Raw genomic sequence first — 21,844 nt, 5'->3', positions numbered from 1 at the left:
ACACTCACCTACAATAAAGGACAACTTCCTGTACACCCGGCTCCGACAAAGTGTCTGGGCTGTCACCCCCAAATTACCAGATGAACCTGACACCTTTGCACCCTTACATGCTATACTGCAAAAGGATGCCCCGCAACATGTTGCATCGCTACTCTACAAACATGTGCAGAACGTGCTGCTGAGTACCCCATTGCGTGCACGGCAGGGCTGGGATAAAGATCTTGACACGCCGCTGACGGATGAGCAGTGGGAGATCAGCTGCACACAAACTAATGCAATCACGGGCAATGCTAGATTGCGCCTGGTGCATTTTAAATTCTTGCACCATTTGTACTATACTCCCGCTAAACTGTATAGATTCCGCCTCAGCGATACTGATTGTTGTAATCGCCGTGGGAGGGAAGGAGCGGATTTTCTGCATCTGGCATGGACCTGCCCCACAGGTGCCGAGTACTGGGCGGTGGTCTTTGCAGGTTTGTCGGACATGTTGGGGTCTGAGATAACACCATGCCCACTAGTAGCGCTGCTAGGTCTCATGCACAACACTGCAACAGCACATACAAAGTTTTTGGCACTGAGCCTACTTTTGGCCAAACGTCAGGTGGCGTGTAGGTGGGGGAGGGGACGTGCCCCCAAATTTAAATCCTGGATATTGACTATGACTACGTGACAGGACCAGCTGCATACATATGCGGAATTACTGCCACTTAAGTCGCGCCCGATAGACGTCTGGGGCCCATTCACGTCCTATCTTCTCAGACAACAAGCAGACGAGACGGGGCGGTCGGGGGAGGAGTGGGATACTACAGCCGGGGACTCCCATGCTGCTCATTGATTCCGCAATGCTATGCCTCCACGCAACTTGTCACAGATCGAGAATGGCTCGAATGCACTAGATGCACCCGATGTGCCAATGGATGGGACTAGATGGAGAGTTGTGATCCTGCAGGGAGGGGATAAAGATTTATCGAAAGCTGTTGTGTTCTGGTACACACCGTGTTACACATGTCTTGCATATTGAAATGCCTGTCAAAGCGTCATTACCTGAACTAATGTTTGACGTCATAGAACACCTTGGTACAATGCACGCATCTGTTATGTAATGAGAGGGGGGGGGGGGGAAGTTGTTCTAATCTTGGTTTCTATTTTGCAAATGTACATCAGCGCGTACGGGAAGGTGCCTTTTCGCCTGCATGATTACTTAACATTGTATTGGACGTACTTATTGCACTGATGTACCGTACCTTTTACTAAATAAAGGTTTTTGAAACTTAAAAAAAAAAAAAACTTGCTTACAACTATTCTGATTTGTACTATAAAGAAGAGCGATCCCATAAGGATGTATACCCTAAACATTGATGGGATGTATTGTTGACTGGTGTTAGCAATTGCTTGACCTATAAGGCTTCTTGAAACCCCCATTATTTAATCTTGAGTACTGATCTTATATGTACAAGAATCCCGCTAGCATTTTCAAATGTTGATAGTTGTTTTTGCGCCTGCTTGCAACCACTAGCTGATAAAAATGCTTGAGCATTGCATTTTCAGGAGCAATTTGCTTAAAACAAACAGACGGTGGATCGTCATCTGGTTCGTCAGTGGCTGTGAGACTTGACCGAGATGGGTCTGGGGAGTTAGTGGACTAGTGGACAAAGGGTGCGTGATATCCCTTTAGCAACCCCAAGAGTCTTTGTCAAATTTCATGAAATTGCATATGTATAAAAAATGGTGACAAAAAAAGTTGATTTTCATATATAAGCAACTCGGTGCAGGATGACACAAGCATTCGAGTGATTCAAATAGAGAACAATTTGAATCACATCAAAGTGTGTGTTTCTTACTACATTTGCAGGTCTTGGATGAGTCCGGGTAGGCGTCTATGGTCCCCTGGTGCTTTGGTTTTCTCTGTTTAATAGTTTGACAAAAAAGGTCAATGTACAGTTCGTAATTTTAGATCGCACATTTTTAGATCCGCTTTGAAGTGTTTATGTGACAGCTGAGTGGAATTGGGGAACCAGGTTCGAGTCTTTGCTTCAGCACAACATCCTTTCGGGCGAGTCACTTTAGGGGCATATTTACAAGGAAGTAACGGAGTGCGGCATTAGCCTCTTTTGCTTAACGCCACACTCTGCCACTTCTGAAACGCACGACTGCACCGTATTTACAAGGAAACGCTGCAGCCCTGCGTTTCGCCCTGCTCTAGCACTAATTTAGCCGCCTAGCACTAACGCAGACACACTTGCACCATAGTGCAAGTGTGCCTCGTTGCTCCAGGGTAAGACCAGGTTTACCCTGGCTTAATATTGGCGCTGCCCCATATTTATGCCACCCTTGTGAATATGGGGCAGCGTCAAAATCAACGGGTGTTGTGGTGGAACGCCCACCGCAACACCGATTGCCCGCCCCTTTCACACTAAGTCTAGCGTGAAAGGGTGTCTTATTTACAAGGCAATGTTAAAGATAAGTGGCTTAACATTGCCTTGTAAATAAGGCACAGCCCCTATCGCCTCCACAACGTCAGAAAAAGTGACGCTGTGGTGACGATAGGGGCTTGTAAATATGCCCGTAAATATCTTCATGCCTAAAAAACATGAATGGCTCCAATGCCTTCCGGTCAAGTTCGAGCTATATAAAAACTGCATAATAAATAAATGTCTAAATTATACTTGATCATGTTGATTTTTGAAAGAAGTATTTGTTGCTCCCAACATGCTCGTCATCTACTGATAAAAAATATTTTTTTTCTAAGAGACAGGGGTACCGAAAGCAGGCCACACGATTCCCACTTATTTCTAGGCCAGGTGAACGCTGTTTCACACCCCCGCGGAACGATACAGCCGGTTCTGAGAAGCAAGACAGACCCATATCAGTGCGACCAAGCTACGAGTCATCTGATTATGCCGGACCACTCCTGCCCTCGCCCAAACGAAGATACACTCAAAAGCTGCAGCATGACGAGCAGGTAATATGGCCTCTGAACCTCCGATAATAACTGCTTTAATGATTTCTAGAAACTGAACAAAAAATTGTCTTCAGTGTAGTCCAGTGTGTGCCAAATAAGCTCTGTCTCTGCCAGAGCCTCTGTGACAAAATAAAACGGTTTCATAACATGAGAAAAAAAACCGTTAATTTAGTTGATTAATTGCCCTATCATGTTATTACATAGGCCACCTGGATGCTTCCAAGTGTGGAGAAGTCACCAGAAATGAAAACAATCATGGGCACGACCAATAGGTCTGGCTTTAAGGTGTTTATGCACAGATAGTAGTGGATAGTTTTATAATTATGTGCACAATAGGATTAACACGATAAAAGAAAATTAGCATGTAATTGAAATAAAGACATTATGTTGACGGAAGTTGAGTTTATGCTAAAATTAGCTACTGTAGGAACTGGATTTCAAAATGGTTGGTGCTGTCTGTATCCCATCTTTTCAACATGCAATTCTTTTGTCCCAGCCTCACCATGTGCATAGACTATTATTATACAAACTACTTTGTAAACACTGCTTTGGGATGTACAATCACTTTCCCAGATGCAAGCTCAAGTTTCTTTTCATAAGAGTTTTGTAGCACACAGTTTTATTAAGAGGGAATGATCCGAAGGCATCACCTATTGACACCACAGTGATTTCTCCTGAGAACATGACCTTGTATATTATGTAACAGCATTTGTACTAACTATTGATGTTTTTTTTAAGGGAACTAGGGATGGGAACTGCACTATGCGAATCTGTGGGATATGCCTGAAAAATGTAATTTCAGTAACTGTTTCATTCTTCCTTTAACCCGATTGGTCCAAACAGTGGGGTGCTTATATACAAATGTATTGAATGTATAATTCAAATTTGATTTTGCATTATAAAAGTAGCCCTTTCGTGAGGGTGTTTGGCTCATTCTCCCCTGATCTTTAGGAGGTGACGTTCTGACCTCTGACTTATTTTCTTTTTCACTGAACTATATTTTGTTCTGTTATTTTTTATTTGCACTTTATTCTGAGCTACCTGCTATCTCTTGATTTAAAATTGCTAATTGTCTGACCCTGACCTATGTTGCCTTCTGTAATGATTTAACCCTTTACTAAACCACCATGGTTTTTTTTCAATATGTGTCTTGTTTCATTGTAAAGCATAGTGCTTTTCACTTAGTACAATGTAATTTGCACTGACATTTGTTAATCAGGTTCAATTGAGGATCCACAAAATCCTTGGGAGATTCGTACAATTCCCAGTCTGTTAAAAAAGCTTAAGATTTGACAGTAGTAGAAAAAGTGTCATCAATAGCATTTCTAAATGTTGCTTCCAAGCAATAGCACATTAATGGCAGATTTTGCCAAATGACGCCACTGTCAACAGATGGGTGGTTTTGCTTGGTTTGCATGTACAGTGCAGGGCCATTTTCTTTAATATCAATAATGTAGTTTTGCAAAGGACTGTAGGTTTGCAGATACCATGTAGAAAGGGATTATACCTTTGTACAAGATATCTGCATACTCACCGTCCTTTAAAACTCACCCTATATTGCTTGGGCATAAAAAAACTGTATGTGTACAAAAAAGTAAAATTAAAGCCTATTTGTTAAAAAATAACTCCCAGTGGGGAGAGATCGGAGAGAAGGAAAAGAAGGAAGCAGTCTCTGCTTTTGACTGGAAAACTACTAAAGTGATGAGCTGCTGTAGAGGGAGGCAATACAAGGGATGTCAAATTCAAATTCAAAACGAGCTTTATTCGATTTCAGGAATCAAAATCATAAAAGCGCATAGTTTAAAACACATATTACAATGTACACAATCAATAAAAACGTGTTCAAAGATCCTTAAAATCACAGTGTCACAGTTAAAAATGTAAGTTCATATGGGTTTAGGGAAGGCCCATATCGCCTGCAAATTGCTTAAACACATGTAAACGATTAAGACATATTATATTACTAAAACATCACATTGTGTTCCGAAATTTAATCACAAGTTTCAAAAAGCTAGATACTGCATGAATGACGTAATCTTCTTCTAACTGTTGCAGCTTAACGAAGGCTAATGTACAAGTTCGAATCCCCCAGGCCCTGAGGACCGGTAGCAAAAAAGCCTTTCGAGGTAGCTGATAAAACTTACAAAACAGAACACAATGGGTGTTCAATTCATGAGAGGTGTCGTCACAGGGGCATATGAGATTGTCCATAGACCAATTGTTACAAAAGGGGAAGGTTATCAAACGAAAAAAGGTGCCAAGCGTAAAGCGAGTCAACAGCATACGAGCGTAAGGGCTTGACACAGAGGATATCTCAGGATGGTTTTTTTCCCTTTTTCAAAACGCCACCTAGTACTCGCTAAGTGGTCAAGAGCCATATTTTTCAGCGAGCCTCTCGATACCACCTCCATACTAATTGGTCTGGCAAAGAATTCCGGGTGTCCTATCTTATTAAGCATATTTCTTACGTAGGATAGCCATTTGATGTTGGCTACTCCATCAAGGGAAAGACAGTCATTAATTAAATCTCTATTTACTGAGGTCTCACATGTGACCCAGACCTTGTGCCAGAGAAGTATGGGGGAAATCCTTATGAAATCTGAGATGTATGGAAGACCAGCTTCTATGTGTAACATGCACGTGGAAGTAGATTTGGAAACACCCAGCAGATGACAAATAAACTGATTTTCGCAGTGTTGAATCGTCGGAGCATTTTCCGTCCCCCACAGACCGGCGCCATATGTAGCTGTTGAAGCGCATTTAGCTTTATATATGTGTATTAATTCTTTGGCTGGTTTCCCCCCTAATTTGGCCGCAAAATTACTCAATGCTCCAATGGAGCGTGTAAAAGCTAATTGTCTAGCAGCGACTGCTGCTTGCCAGCTTCCCCTCCTATCGAAGTTTACGCCTAAGTAAAAGAACCTATCCGTGGTTTCAATTCTCTTTCCATCGAGAAAAATTGGACAGGGCCCCCTCTTTGTCCCTTTCCCACAGGACATTGTATAGGTTTTTGATTTGTTAACTCCTAGGCCTCTGTCCCTCATGAAGGTGATAAATTTATCCACGGTCCTCTGTAATCCTAGTCTAGTCCGCGACATTAAAGCCGCGTCATCAGCGTATAGTAGTATTGGTACTGGGGACCCACTAATGGTAGGGTAATCATGCTGTGCGCCCCTACGGTATTGTCCAATGGAATTGATATATAGGGTGAATAATAAGGGTGCCAAAATGCACCCCTGTCTGACCCGCCTCAGTATAGGGAATTTATCTGAACACTCCCCCATGCGGCCATATCTCACCCTTGCTCCTGCACCCCTGTAAAGTTCTTTAATAAAGGCCAGAATTTGACTATCAATGCCCATATCGCTAAGAATTTCCCAAAGTAAAACATGATCTACGCAATCGAAAGCAGAACTTAAATCGATAAAAGTAATAAAAAGTTTTCCGCTCTTTGCCTGAGTATATTTAGAAATAAGGAGTGCCAAGTTTAAACACTGTTCCACGGTCCCTTTGCCTGGTCTAAAGCCATACTGTAGGTTTGAAATGATTTGGTTTTCCTCCCCCCAAGTTTGAATCCCGTTTAGTATGATCCGGCCTGCCACCTTCCTCAATGCGTCTAAAAGTGAAATTGGCCGGTAGCAGGTGGGGTCATCCCTGTCCCCCTTTTTAAAGATGGGGACAACTATGGCATCAGGCCAGGAGGATATAAAACCATGTTGGTTGGCTTTGTTTAAGATGTTCGTAATCATGGGGGCCCAGAGGTCTAACTCGGCCTTATAAACATCGATCGGGACACCGTCCGGGCCCGGTGCCTTGCCCGATGGACTATCTTTTATAGCTTTGGTCACCTCCTGTTAGCTGAAAATTATGTCAAGTGGAAATGGCCTGAGTTGATTACAGTCATTAAGACTAGCCGTCCTATCGCTGGGGGCATTCACGATGTGGCCAGGAGTTGCTCTATCATAAAGATGTTTAAAATGAGTCACCCAGGTGTCCCCGGTTATCGCTATATCTATAAAATCGGCCTCTTGACTTTGTAAGTAGGGAGTATTTACCACCTTCCAAAAGGCCGTGTTATCTCTACTATGTGATGCCTCTTGTAAGGCCTCCCAGGCTTCTCTCTTCAGTATAGCTTTTCTGGTCTTAATCTTCTTTGTATACGTCTTTCTGGCTTGCCGAATAAGCTCAGGGTTTCTTGGTATTGCCTGGAGAATCTTTTTAAGGGCTGTTAATGCTTTAGTGCACTTGTGATCAAACCACCTGTGAGCTTTATTAGACTCGGCCCGGTGTTCTCTGGTCAATAAGGTTTTTGCGGTAGCTTGTATTTTTGAAAAGGAGGCCATAACTTTTTCTGGGTCCTCATCTTGTGCCAGGCAAGTGGACATATCTTCAAAGGACATCGAGAGAAGCTTTCTCAGAAAACCTAGTGGCTCCACCTTGTCCCATTTAATTGTATAGCCATTTTTAGATGCCAATTTAATCTTTGGTGTATAAAGTAAGTTTTCCGCTACGTTTCTTCTGTGCCCTTTGATTTTTAGTGTAAAGGATAAAGGGTAGTGGTCACTAAAAGAGACCTGACCCGTTTCCCAAGTTGATATTAACCCAGCGTCGGCTGTGGATATTAATGTGAAGTCAATTGTGGAATTGCTCCCCCTCCCGTTAAAAGTTGGCTGGAACAGGATACTCGGACTACATAGCTCATTTACAAAGGACAAATTAAAGTAAAAGAGGATATTGTTAAAAGTGCTACCAAGTTTCGTGTGGGTGAAGTGAGTGGGACTATCTTCCCTATGTTCGGTTAGGCCGCAAATGCCCGTGGAGCAGTGAGGGCAGATAGTGCAGTTGAAGTCCCCCACCCAGATCATAACCTTTTCTCCTAGCGCCTGATCCTTTAGAGTAGTTAGGCTATACGAGAGCTTGTTAATTATGGTCTCTATCATATAGGGTGGGACTTTATTGTAAAAATGTACTATAATCTTGTTGTTTAAATGGCCCCAATTAATCAACAGGATCTGATAGAAATCGGTGGTCAGAAACTTTAAAACTTTTATGTCCCCTGTTGTGGAGAGATATGTGCACAAACCCCCTCTGTTTCGTCCCTGTATGCTTGCCACTGCTGGGGTATGAAAAGTTTGGAACCCGCTTATATGTAGTTCCTCTATGGACCAGGTTTCCTGTAAGCAAATTATACTATGTTCAGAGACAACGTCTAACCAGGGTTGCTGGGACACTTTACTTGCCAAACCAGCGACGTTCCACGAGAGAAGGCTGTGAGTGGAATCCATATGCTTACGGCGTATGTTCTCTCGAGTAAGGCTTTCTCTGTCTCCCTTAGGTGAAAAAGAGGCCTTTTGGGCCTGGGGTTCTAATTGAAGTTGTGGAACCATGAGCATATCAACAGCTGAAGTCACTTTCTGTTGATATCTAACTGCTACTGCCTTCCTCCCGATAGTATCGTTTATATACTTCTACACCCCTCTCAACTTCAGCGTTACATTCCTCGTTTGCTGATTTGACACTGTGGACACTATGGGCGGCGGAGTAACAGATTTTAATGGATACTCCGCCGGAATAGTATTCAGATGTCAATCTAGATCATCCAACCCTGAAAGAACATTATAACGGTTGGCCAAAGAAATTTTCCAGTGAGGGGTGTAGGGAAATTGTTGTATACTGTCACACCGATAGTTAATGGGCCTTTCTACGTGCCTGAATACAGGATAAGTAGATCTCTGTTGGTTTATGTTCATCTGATAAGGAGCGTGGGCAGGATATTTATATTTAGTAGAAGAAACACGGGGCCATAAGGAGTCATCAAAGACTGAGGATAAAAGTAGCTCAGAACTCGAGACGATATACCACTACCTCCGCGCTCCAGATACCAATCAGCAATATGAGTTACCACCCTCCGATCTCTAAAATTGATGATAATTACGTCCCCATTAATGTCTTTGGGTCTCTGTCCCACCCAGGCTAATCTTCTCACGAGCGCTATTTCGCCATCAATATTGGGGGGGAGAGGCCTATTGTTTCTGAGCCAGTGGACTACTTTGTTCTTTAATTCTAAGTAGCCTTCCTTCTTCCCTTCTGTAAGCTCTGGGACCCCCGTAAGCACTATGACATATGGGGCCACCTCTGGAGGCAAGTCTATGTGACAGCCTATTCTTTTTATAGCCTTATCTAGTCGGTGAGTTTTGTCGGAGGTTACATCATTAATAAGTGGTTGTGGTTTGGGAGTGTGGCTGGGTGATCCTCTACCCCTTATCTATTTTAATTACATCTTTCTCAGGCATCTTACTAGGCTTTTTGGAACATGATAAGGTATCCCCTATGATGGGATTGCTATTGGGCTTCTGCCCTCCGCACGTATGATTAGATTTATGGACTGCTAGTTCCTTTAAAAGTTTAGTATTTAATATGGTTGCTTCCTCTAAGGTATTCAGTTGGTCTCCCATCATTTTTACCCTCTCGAGTAATGGAAGAAGTAAAGATCTAACTAGATGTTCTATGATCTCCACTGTGCATTGCTTAGGGGCGAGTTCGATGGTTTTGGAGTTGGGCAGATTCTTTGTTCCCTGAAAGTTTGAGTCAATTGGGGCCAGATTTTTCTGATTTCCTGGCGAAGCTTGATCGGTAGGGGGACGTTTGCAGGTTCTAGGTTTTTTAGTTCGCCTACCCCGATGGGAATTCCCCCCTCTCTTCCTATTCAATGATGCTCCTTGCCCTAGTAATTTTTGTGGGGCTTTGCTCTTTTTGTTCACTGGGGTGGGGTTTGGGAGCTGTAACAATGAGGGCTCCTCCAAGGAAAAGTCCAAGGAGGGATCCAAAGTAACAGTGTCACGGTACTCTCTCCTACTTGGCTCTTGTGATGGAGATTGTGAGTTGTCCTGAAATAATAATGGGATACTCATATCTGTAGTCGGAGTATTCTCAGTACACTGTGTACTTTGTTTGGTTTGTTTAGAGGGGGAGGTTATCAGTATTATTGAACCCAAAGATGAACGCTTGTTTAGTTGAAACTCTAACGATAAACGGCTCTTGGCGACTGAAATTTCATGCTCGAGACAGCCTTAGTTAAAAAAGCTTCCAATGTCCCTCTAACGCTTCCCCCACCTGAGTTTTCTTTCCCTTACCGGGTTTAGTAGACATTGTCTAAGCGATAGTCAAAAAGTGCCAATATTGTAGAGTCAGGAATGGGGCATAGAATATCACTGGTATGGCACATTCACCCACGAACACCGTAGTCCATTTCCAACAAAATAGAAATGAATACGAGACCTATTACTACCCTTCAGTCCCGGATGTTAAAACCAAAAGGGGGTGGCCCAGCCCTGCCTTGACCGGGCTTGGACGGGCGTAGACGGGCTCACCCTTGGCCCTGGCTTCGCCCGGCGCCGCCCGCGCGCATCCCGCGAGAGGGCGTGGCTAAATAGAGAAAGGTGGTTAGCGGGAAGAGGACCAGCTGCGTCCAATGACGCGCACTGCCTTCTGGTCCTCGCAGTCCCGCTGCCTCACGCTGTTGTTCTCCTTTCAGCCCAGTTCGGAGAAATTGTGTCAAACGGCTCGGTCAGCAAAGTCACTCCAAAAGACCCCTGTGCCAGGTGGTTAGAGGAACAGGAGGGATCTCAGCACTTCAAAGACGGCTACGAGCGGCGCCCGCGGAGCGGGGGCCGCGAGCCGCAATATACTGCGGGGCGGTGGTGGCGGGTAGAGGAACAGCTGCGTCCAATGACGCGCACTGCCTTCTGGTCCTCGCAGTCCCACTGCCTCACGCTGTTGTTCTCCTTTCAGCCCAGTTCGGCGAAATTGTGTCAAACGGCACGGTCAGCAAAGTCACTCCAAAAGACCCCAGTGCCAGGTGGTTAGAGGAACAGGAGGGATCTCAGCACTTCAAAGACGGCTACGAGCGGCACCCCAAAAAAGTAAAATGAAAGCCTATTTGTTAAAAAATAACTCCCAGTGGGGAGAGATCGGAGAGAAGGAAAAGAAGGAAGCAGTCTCTGCTTTTGACTGGAAAACTACTAAAGTGATGAGCTACTTTAGAGGGAGCCAATACAAGTGATGTCAAAAAGAGAGGGAGGAAGAAAGAGGTGTCAGCTGTGAGGACGTATGAATTGGTATTGAGACTTTGTGGTGGCCATCTTGAGTCAGACATCCTGATCTGCAAAGGCCATATGAAGGCTCGGAAAAAATATTTCAAACGCCAGATGTATGAGGAAAAATGCTTTTAGTGTATTCAACCAGTTAACTTGATAGCAGTGTCTGATCATGTGGTGTAATCAGTTCTTTCAACAAATCAAAATGTGTTCAAGAGTATTGCTAATTCCTTCGATAAAGCATTTCACCATCAGACCTCTGTATTATAAGGTATCGTCAACACTAATGAAGTGATTCGAAATAAATGCAGTCTCATCACAATTGATAGTAGTTGGCTCTAAGTAGAATGTAAGTATAATGATTAATTTTCATTTCTTTTATCTGAGAAATGTTTTCTATTACCTTCTTCTGTATAGTATTTTATATGTTGTATATAAGTATAGATGAATATGTTTAGTGGCTCCCATGGGGTACAATTAGTTTTTTGACTTTGTTGTGTTAACATTTTGTGTGACCCATGTTTCATTCTCCATCTAATACCTTTAATGCTTTGTGTGACAAATTGATAGATTGTGTCGCATACGAAAAAATCTGTCTTGGAGTATTCGATTTTCTGAAAGTTTTTTCTTCTTGAAAGAAGCAGCTTAGTGATAATACTTCTATCCAGCTTCTGCACCCTCTACAATTGATTTCTGGATATATTTTAAAATGTCTGTTAATATTGAGAAAGTAGATATAAAAGTGAACAATGATACATCCATATACAAGAACGAAATAACTTCGCTTTTGATGAATTTGCCCGCTCTAACCAATTTAGGATTCTCCAGTCCACCAGACAAACAAGTTGGTGGGCCTCCCACCGAACAACGAGCAGTTAGACCCAGACATGAGAGACCAACAGGCCATCAGGCCCAGGCAGTCACAGAGGCTCTCAGAAGTTCAACCCCCCTGTCTATCACATCCATCGTATCAGTTGTGCCCATTGCGCCCAGCGCCTAGAACTCAAACGGCATGAAGAATACGCACTGTCACTAACTTAGGTAAACACACACGAGTGACAGTAAGATGTGTAGCTTTCAGCTAGCAGGAGGGAGGAAGGGGGCCCCAGTCCCCTAGGATCCGATGACGAGAGTAGAGCTACAGGACATGCTCAAGTAGCTGGGGAAAAAACAGAGAGCGCGTTTGAGGGCAAACCTGACCAAAAAGAACAGCAAATAGCTTCGGTGCAAAGGATTCAACATAAACAGGAGGTGGAAGAAAGGCGCGAACTAAGGAGGGAGAGAGAAAGAGCTTGCACCCAGGAAGCACAGCAAGAAAGCAGAGCAGCGCCCCCCACCCCCACCTGAGGAGAGCGGGGTAGGTCCAGGGCACTGTTTGGGTAAGAATCGGAGATAGAATTAGATGAGAGGGTTCTGGAAGGGCTCACTGAGCTTTCAACGAAGGAGAGGGGCTGCCTGGGATATAGGAGACTAAGGGCCCTATTATGATGGCGGACGGACTTGCGTCCGTCCGCCACCCCTGAGTAAGAGGGACCGTCCGCATGGGCAGCGGCGGTCCCTCCATGGGAATTAGGATGTGACCGCCACCCTGGCGGTCACATCCTGTATTAATTACATTGCGGCGGGTGCTGCTTGAAGCAGCACCCTCCGCAATGTAAAAAATTAAAGCAGTGCATTTGCATGCACAAAGCGGCAGGCACCGCGCGGGCCCGCCGCTTCGTGCACACAAAGGCAGGGGGTACCATAGGCACCCCCATGTGCACCCCCCACCCCCCTTCAACCCATCGTTCTTTTGCCCACTTTGCCACCCCAGTTTGGACCCAGCCATATGCAAATCAGTCTTGAACCTGTGCCTCATGGGAACAGTCCAGATCGAACTGCCAGGCCAAGTCCTCCCTGGACCGGAAACAAGCATCCTGGGACCGGTTTCAAGGTATGTCACCCTTCTTCAGCCAGGCTAGCTTGAATCCAGTGGCACAGTGAGCAAGGCACGCACGTCTGGGCATACCCTTCCCACTTAGGGCGAAAAGTGTTACAGCAAACAAATGATGGATGGAATGCTGACAATGCAAACATTCTCCCCCAGTCAAAATATCTGGGTAATCCATTGTTCTTTTGCCCACTTCGCCACCCCAGTTTGGACCCAGCCATATGCAAATCAGTCTTGAACCTGTGCCTCATGGGAACAGTCCAGACCAAACTGCCAGGCCAGGTCCTCCCTGGACCGGAAACAAGCATCCTGGGACCGGTTTCAGGGTATGTCACCCTTCTTTAGACAGGCTAGCTTGAATCCAGTGGCACAGTGAGCAAGGCACCCACGTCTGGGCATACCCTTCCCAGTTAGGGCGAAAAGTGTTACAGCAAACAAATAATGGACGGAATGCTGACAATGCAAACATTCTCCCCCAGTCAAAATATCTGGGTAATCCATTGTTCTTTTGCCCACTTCGCCACCCCAGTTTGGACCCAGCCATATGCAAATCAGTCTTGACCCTGTGCCTCATAGGAACACTCCAGACCGAACTGCAATGCCAGGTCCTCCCTGGACCGGAAACAAGCATCCTGGGACCGGTTTCAGGGTATGTCACCCTTCTTCAGCCAGGCTAGCTTGAATCCAGTGGCACAGTGACCAAGGCACTCACGTCTGGGCATACCCTTCCCACTTAGGGCAAAAAGTGTTACAGCAAACAAATGATGGACGGAATGCTGACAATGCAAACATTCTCCCCCAGTCAAAAGATCTGGATTAAATCCATCGTTCTTTTGCCCACTTTGCCACCCCAGTTTGGACGCCAGCCATATGCAAATCAGTCATGACCCTGTGCCGCATGGGAACAGTCCAGGTCCTCCCTGGACCAGAAACAAGCATCCTGGGACCGGTTTCAGGGTATGTCACCCTTCTTCAGCCAGGCCATTGGAATCAAGCTATCCTGGCTGAAGAGGGCTGAAAGCCCGAAACCGGTCCTAGGATGCTTGTTTCCAGTCCAGGGAGGACCTGGCGTGGCAGTTCGGGCTGGACTGTTCCCATGGGGCACAGGGTCAAGAATGATTTGCATATGGCTGGGTTCAAACTGGAATGGCATGCTGGGCAAAAAAACAATGGATTTAAATCCAGATTTCTGTACTGGGGTGACTGTATGACATTGTTCTGCATTCTGTCTATCAACTGTTGTTTTTGCATTTGTCATCCCGAGTGGGACGGGTATGGTCAGACGTGAGTCCCGTGCTCTCCATGCCACTAGAATCAAGCTATACTGGCTGAAGAGGGCTGAAAGCCTGAATCCGGTCCTAGGATGCTTGTTTCCAGTCCAAGGAGGACCTGGCGTGGTAGTTCGGGCTGGACTATTCCCATGAGGCACAGGATGAGGATTGATTTGCATATGGCTGGGTTCAAACTGGAATGGCATGCTGGGAAAAAAACGATGGATTTAGGCCCAGATTTCTGTACTGGGGTGACTGTATGACATTGTTCTGCATTCTGTCTATCAACTGTTGTTTTTGCATTTGTCATCCCGAGTGGGACGGGTATGGTCAGACGTGAGTCCCGTGCTCTCCATGCCACTAGAATCAAGCTATCCTGGCTGAAGAGGGCCGAAAGCCCGAAACCGGTCCTAGGATGCTTGTTTCCAGTCCAGGGAGGTCTTGGCTAGGGAGTTCAGGCTGGACTGTTCCCATGGGGCACAGAGTCAAGACTGATTTGCATATGGCTGGGTTCAAACTGGAATGGCATGGTGAGCAAAAAACAATGGATTTAGGCCCAGATCTCTGTACTGGGGTGAATGTATAACATTGTTCTGCACTCTGTCCATCACCTGTTGTTTTTGCATTTGTCACCCCGAGTGGGACGGGTATGCTCAGACGTAAGTCCCGTGGTCTCCATGCCGTTGGAATCAAGCTATCCTGGCTGAAGAGGGCTGAAAGCCCGAAACCGGGCCTAGGATGCTTGTTTTCAGTCCAGGGAGGACTTGACTTGGCAGTTCGGGCTGGACTGTTCCCATGGGGCACAGGGTCAAGACTGATTTTCATATGGCTGAGTTCAAAGTGGAATGGCATGGTGAGCAAAACAAACGATGGAGTTAGACCCAGAGCTCTGTACTGGTGTGAATGCATGAGATTGTTCTGCATTCAGTCCATCAACGGTTGTTTTTAGGTTTTAGGCATGGAGTTGGCCCGCAACGGTGGAGTTGCACGCCTCCACGTAGCACCTGTGAGCTGTGCTGGGACTCCTCCCCTCCACGAGGTTGTTTGCTGATGGCAGCGGACACGGAGAGCCGGTAGTTGCTTCTGGCATTTGGCGTTTGGTATCCTCGTTTTCGTTTGGAGCCGACGGCAAATATGGTTGCAGTGATGACGGAACGCTGTTTCTCTCCGTGTTGAGCTTTCTGAAGGGCTTTTGAGACTCCGAGCACATACAAGTCCGAAGCTCGAGCATCTCCCTGCGTGCATTGGTTGCATTGTTGACGGAGCGCTGTTACTCTCCATGTCGGGCTTCCGAAGGGCTTTTGAGGTTCCAAGTACATACAGGTCCGAAGCTCGAGCATTTCCCTGCGTGCATTGCTGAAGGTTTCTGCCGAGGCTGCGGAGACTTTCTAGGGGGAGACGTGACAGCCGAAGTGCCGAAGTAGGCAGTTGCATATTCTGTTAACGGCCAGCTGGAACTTTGATGTCTTTGATTTAGTGCACTTTTTTTCCCTTTTATCGCAAGGAAAAAAAAAAAACGACCAGTTTGGAGAAAAACGCACCTGGATATTTACAATATATCTACTGCGTATTCTGGAAGTGGTAATAATTGGCTCGGACATACAAAACAGTAAGCCTCTCTTCACTTTCCTTTTTTTCTTGTAATTGGTCGTGTGAGGAACGAGCCTGCTGTGCTGCAGTCTGTAGTGCTGGGCTGAACTAATTGAGGAAGCAAGGTTTTTTTTTTTCTTTTTCCAGCTCTTATTTGTTGATAGTAATTCAAAGACTAATCAAAAACTCAGTTTTCTATCACCACTGAAAACGATTTAGTGTGACACAATGGAGAAACTACTTAATGCTCGCCTTAAAGCTAAACAACGGCGACAGCAGGCAAAGGAGGCAGCAGCTAAACTAACAGAAGAAGATTCCTTGAAGGACGATGACTCTGCACACTCATCTGAGAACTCTGAGGTAGAGGACTTGCTTACAGACAGTCTGGTTCAGACGCAAATGGGAGATAATTTGACTGAGCCACGCTCTTGAGTCATCTCATCCACCCTTGCCGCCCTTGCCGCCCCCGCCTCTTCTTTTTTCGGCTAAGCAGTTCCCCCTGTTTACAAAAAAAGTCTCACCTCTCCCACCTAATTTGGTCCCCTCAAAGAAAAATCAACCGAATGGTACAATTAGTACAAATGATCTGAGTACAGCTGTTACTCCTTCAAACCTGGTACCACTTACTAATTTTATATGGGATTCAAAGCAGACAATGGATATTCCCGAGGACCAAAAGAAACATTTATTAACCGCTTCCGTGCGGCGCCGATTCCGCCCCTGTGCTGGACATTCCAGAACAGGGTGCGATCGTGACGGAACCGTTCCGTCATCAGCACAGCTCAGCCGTGACTGATGACGGAACGGTTCCGTCACAAGCATCGAAGGGGTTAAGTGCGGCAGTGGTGCCACCTCAAGTCACCGACAAGGGGGCAGGTGGGGGAGTGGCAGACCCCCTTGGGCCTCTGTTAGAGATGAACACGGAAACAGAGGGAGAGATGCAGATGTCCGTGAAAGATATGCTCAACCTGATTTTGGATGAAGTCAGAGAGATAAAAAGGTCGCAAAATGCAGAACTTTTGGCAATCCACCAGAGATTGGATAAAATGGACAAAATTGAGGAATTAGTGTCTACTTTTCCAGCCCGCTTAGTGGAAGCAGAAGAGCGGATTTCAACTTTGGAGGATCAAATGGTCGAAGTTAAAAAAGACTCTAAAGTGACTACAAAAACTAAAAAGGCTCTTGAATCAAAACTAGATGAGTTGGAAAACTATAATAGGAGGTCCAATCTTCGTATCGTAGGAGCCCCTGAGGGAATTGAGGGATCAGACACGTTGGCATGGGTGACCTCTTTTCTCCAACAGGGGGTGATTCCGGAATATAAAGGAGACCTCACTATCACAAGAGCCCATCAGGTTCCTCCTCGACCACTTCCGAACTCTACCCTCCCGCGCACTATTATACTAAATTTTGCAGATGTAAGGGCAAAGGAACAAATATTGTCCAGGGCAATCAAACAAAGACAATTTCCTGTAAATGCCACGGTGAAATGCCGAATATTGTCAGATATGTCAGCTATCGCAGCCAGACGGAGGAAAGAATTTGTAAAGATGCTTCAGTTATTTAAGGCTCAAGGTGCTCAGGCGATGATAGCACAACAATCTAAACTTAGAGTTTTGATTAAAGGTACATTTTATCTGCTATCCGATATCGAGGAGGCACAGGATCTTCTTCACGAGATACAAAATGTATAATGGCGATAGACCGGAGAATTTTTTCCTTCTAATCATTGCAGTATTTCGAAGAATTTACTTATCAGCGTATCTCATAGCCATCATGCCTATTGCTTTTTGTTTTTGGAAGGGGAGGGAGGAGCACGGGTCTGGGGGTCAGGGGGTGTTTCAACACTACACCCCAAGTTTGAGGGAAGGGTGGCTGTGGCAAGCGTGGGGGAAGAGGATGGAATTAGTAGGGTGTCACAGGCAGGGGAGGGGGGAGGGTGTAAAATTAAAAATGGGTTCTTGGTGGAGATTTCTTTGCTATTTTGTATATGGTTGTTGATTAATATGTGTTTCAATCAAAGAGCAGATGGTTCTAAGAAGTCTGGGGAAATAAGGGATGAAAATTACGTTATGTGTTCTAACTATAAGTCTGTACTATGTCTAAACATGGTTTGAAAATTATTTCTTTCAATGTCAATGGCCTCAATAATAATAAGAAAATGCGGGCAATAGAGGCATGGCTTTTGACAGAGAACCCTGCAGTCATTATGATACAAGAAACTCATATTGCAATCTCTAAAGTAGATACATTTTCTATGTTTAAAGGGTGGGCTGCCTATCGAGGGTTCTCCTTTTTTTGGAGTCACAGCGGGGGGTTGCACTCTTTCTCAATAAGAAAATAGAGGCAGAAATAATCCATATTGAAGCAGATAAACAGGGTCGTTGGTGTTGGGCTAAATGTAAAATCAAGAATAGACTTTCACCCATTACTTTTGTGAGTTTTTATGCTCCCATCAATGATAGCCCTGCAATATATGAAGAAATGTTTCAGTCTCTTCTTATGGTTGACGGAGATCTCGTTATTGGAGGGGATTTTAATATATTGATGAAGCCACAACGTGATTCAACCCTTGGCGAGAAAAAGCAGTCTAAACCCAAATCTCATAAGACTATTTTGAATAATATTAGGACTTTTGATCTAGCTGAGTGTTGGCGGTTAATAAACCCTCAAAAAAGGGAGTATACATGCTGGTCGGGGAGACACAAGTCATTTTCTTGTATAGATTTCTTTCTAATTTCCTCAATACTCCATAGTCGGGACCATAAGTTTTTACATAATGGCTTCTCCGATCATGCGATGCTTGTCTTTGAAATTGTGCTAGATGAAAGGATTAATCCCGTGAAACGTTGGGTCTTTAACAAATCCTATTTGTATGATGAACCTTGGGTTATGTCTGTTCAGGCTGAGATCAAGGAATTTTTAAAACGAAATATGGGGACAGTACCCGTTCATATTATATGGGACACTTTAAAAGCGTTTATTCGGGGCATCGTTATAAGTAGGGATGCTAGGGAAGCAGCTATATTTCGAGATACAAAAAATCAACTACAGCAAAAAATACAGGCTTTAGTTCATCAAAAGTATTATAATCCCTCTGCTGAGTTACAAAATTTATTATGCGCTGCAAAATGTGAATTGAGTGCTCACTACTTTTTAAGAAGTGAGGAAATCTTTTGTAGACAAGCTCAAAAAACTTATGAGCACAGCGATTTCACCGGAAATTTTTTGGCATGGCAAGTAAAAGAACAAGCAGCAGCTAACCTGATTCGATCTTTAAAATCCCCAATTACTGGAGTAGATACCTCAGATCAGGCTGAAATAGGGGCAATTATGTTGTCCCATTACGAGAACATCTATTCTTCCTCACACATTATGGATCAAGTCAGTTTAAATGAGTTTCTAGATAAATATTCCCTTCCTTCTCTTTCCAATATGGATCAAGAAGTAATGGCGTCCTTTTTTTCTATTAACGAATTGGAGTTGGTAGTAAAAAATCTGCCACACGGTAAGGCTTGCGGTCCAGATGGACTTCCGGACGAATTTTTTATCACATTTTTTGGCTGTCTTTCTGAAGTACTGCTTTTATTAGTAAATTCGATGCTTCAGGGGGGATTGATCCCGACATCCTTCTATGATGGTACAGTGGTCAGTTTTTTTAAAAAAGGAAAAGAAGCAAAAGACTCAAACTCTTATAGGCCCATAACTTTATTAAACTCAGACTACAAAATTATTACAAAATTGCTTTCTATCCGTTTTAATAAGGTTGCGTCACAGTTAATTCATACAGACCAGAATGGATTCATCACTGGCCGTCAACTACTCACTAACACACATTATTTAGTAGAGGCACTGGATTTTTTTGAAACACGTAAGGTATCAGCTTTAGTCTTTCTTTTAGATGCTGAAAAAGCTTTTGATTTAGTAGTTTGAGGCACTTTTTTTCATTTTATATCGATTTGGTATTCCTTCTCAAGTTATAGCTTTAATTAAAAATCTGTACCAGGGAGCAAAAGCCCATATTCTAATTAATAAATCGATGGTAGGGTCAATCCCTGTTCAAAGAGGAACGAGGCATGGTTGTCCTCTTTCTCCCACTCTTTTCGCTTTTTTTATTGAGCCTTTAGCCTCTGCAATAAGAAAAAGTAAAGATATTTCTCCGCCGATAGATGGTATGGATAAGATCAAACTGTATGCAGATGATATTATGCTTTTGTTGAAATCTGAGATGCAGTCGCAAGAACAAGCTTTTTCTATCTTTTCACAATTTGAAGCTTTGGGGGGTATTGCATCAATAAAAGGAAAACTGAGATCATAATTTGCGGTAATACAAATCCGGAGTTGCATCCAGATATTCAGAGATGCATAAATAATAAACCCAAAAGATATCTAGGGGTATATTTTACATCTTCAGTACATGATCTATATACGCTGAATTTTGAACCTTTAATCCGGAAAGTGCGTGATATGCTTCTAAGATGGGAAGCACTGCCTTTATCCATTTTAGGCCGAGTGGCATTAATTAAAATGTCAATACTCCCTCTATTTAATTTTTTGTTTTCTACCATCTCCTGTTCCCTTCCATGCTATTTTTTTTCAAAGATTGAATCCCTTTTTTCAGCCTTCGTTTGGGCTAAAAAGACCCCACGAATAGCTATAGAAACCCTATATGCAGATAAGGAACATGGCGGATTGGGTTTACCAAATTTGAAAGATTATTACTATGCATATTTTGTACAGTATCTTTCGAGATTTAAATACCCAGCATTTAGAGATGTATTATTTAATAATTTCTTTTTTGATTTAATCTGTACCTTCTCCACTCGCGATTTTTAAATCACCCAAACTAGTAAGATATAAGACTTTGCGTTGGTTTTTTAAAAAGCGAGATGTTATGCTGAAAAGGTACTCACTTTCTCTCCTGACCTTAGTAACTCCATTAAGAGAGGCTGTCTTTGGAATGGGGACCAGATTAGAATCCGATATCACACACACTTGGGCGAGATATGGGTTCATTAACTTATCTAATTTTATTAAAAATGGAGCTTGGCTGACTCTTAACGAGATGTCTTTGTTAATACGTGGAAATTTTCTCCTCATGGGCTCATACGCAGTACTGTATAGGTTGATGGGTTATATTGGCATAACACAGATAAGTCAGATCTCCAATTTAACGAATGATATCTTCTGGTCCCTAGTATTCAAGAGGGCGGGAGCATGGAGGAAAAGTTTGGCGCAAAGTAGGGAGGAGGATTTAAGTGCCAAAGCGATTAAAAAATGGCAAAAGCATGAAAGCTTCAACTTAAAGGAAATAAACTGGAAAACCCTAAATAAATTAAACTTCACGGTTCTTAGAGGCGCCAATTGGAGACGTATGCTTTTCTTTAGCAAATGGCTGTTGTATTATACGCCTGCAGTCATGTCAAAAATGTATAGTAATACGTCGTCTAATTGCTTTAGATGCACCCAACCGGATTTGGCTAATTGGTCGCATATCATTGCCTTTTGCCCCAAAATTAAGGTCTTTTGGGAAAATATGTTTTCTATATTGCCTCAATATTTACATTTTACGATCACTAGTTATAATAAGTTAATTATACTTGGGGTTGATCCAGAGCTTAATTTGATAGATTCCTTAGTGAAGCTTTTGTATATCATTGTTGCAATTGCCAGATCTCTGATTCTTAAAAATTGGAAAACAGAAATAATTCCAACAGCAGATGAGTGTTTTCAAAAAATCAAGAGAGTCAGGAACAGTGAATATTTATATGCAAAAAGAATGGGAGCATTGCGTAAATTCACTAAAATTTGGAAAAATTATTTTGATTGAGAAAAATGTTTAGTGCTGGATATTTGGAATTTCATGTTTATGCTTAATTATAAATTCTTTGTGATTTCTTTACTTATTTTTGATGACTTCAATGTATCTTTTGCTCATTATGTTTAGATCTAATTGTGGGATTGTAAATTTGTTCTTTTCTCGGATATTTTGCAA

The 21,844-nt window shown here is 43.7% G+C and overlaps 1 protein-coding gene across 3 annotated transcripts in view; it reads left to right on the top strand.

Annotated features, from left to right (window-relative positions):
* Nucleotides 1-21,844, top strand: part of MOK (MOK protein kinase) — an 830,279-nt gene that overhangs the window by 646,949 nt on the left and 161,486 nt on the right. Inside the window, exon 11 of one of the 3 annotated variants that reach the window (XM_078660202.1) lies at nucleotides 2,756-2,962. In XM_078660202.1, coding sequence (XP_078516328.1) covers nucleotides 2,756-2,962 — 207 coding nt within the window. Of the gene's footprint in view, nucleotides 1-2,749; nucleotides 2,963-21,844 lie in introns of those variants that run through there. The other 2 variants (XM_078660201.1, XM_078660205.1) reach the window with 2 other exon arrangements.

Source organism: Lissotriton helveticus, chromosome 9 (genome assembly GCF_964261635.1).
Source record: "Lissotriton helveticus chromosome 9, aLisHel1.1, whole genome shotgun sequence".
In the NCBI taxonomy this organism is placed as follows: domain Eukaryota; kingdom Metazoa; phylum Chordata; class Amphibia; order Caudata; family Salamandridae; genus Lissotriton; species Lissotriton helveticus.
Note: the sequence above shows the minus strand (reverse complement) of the source record. Positions and strands in the feature narration are given on the sequence as shown.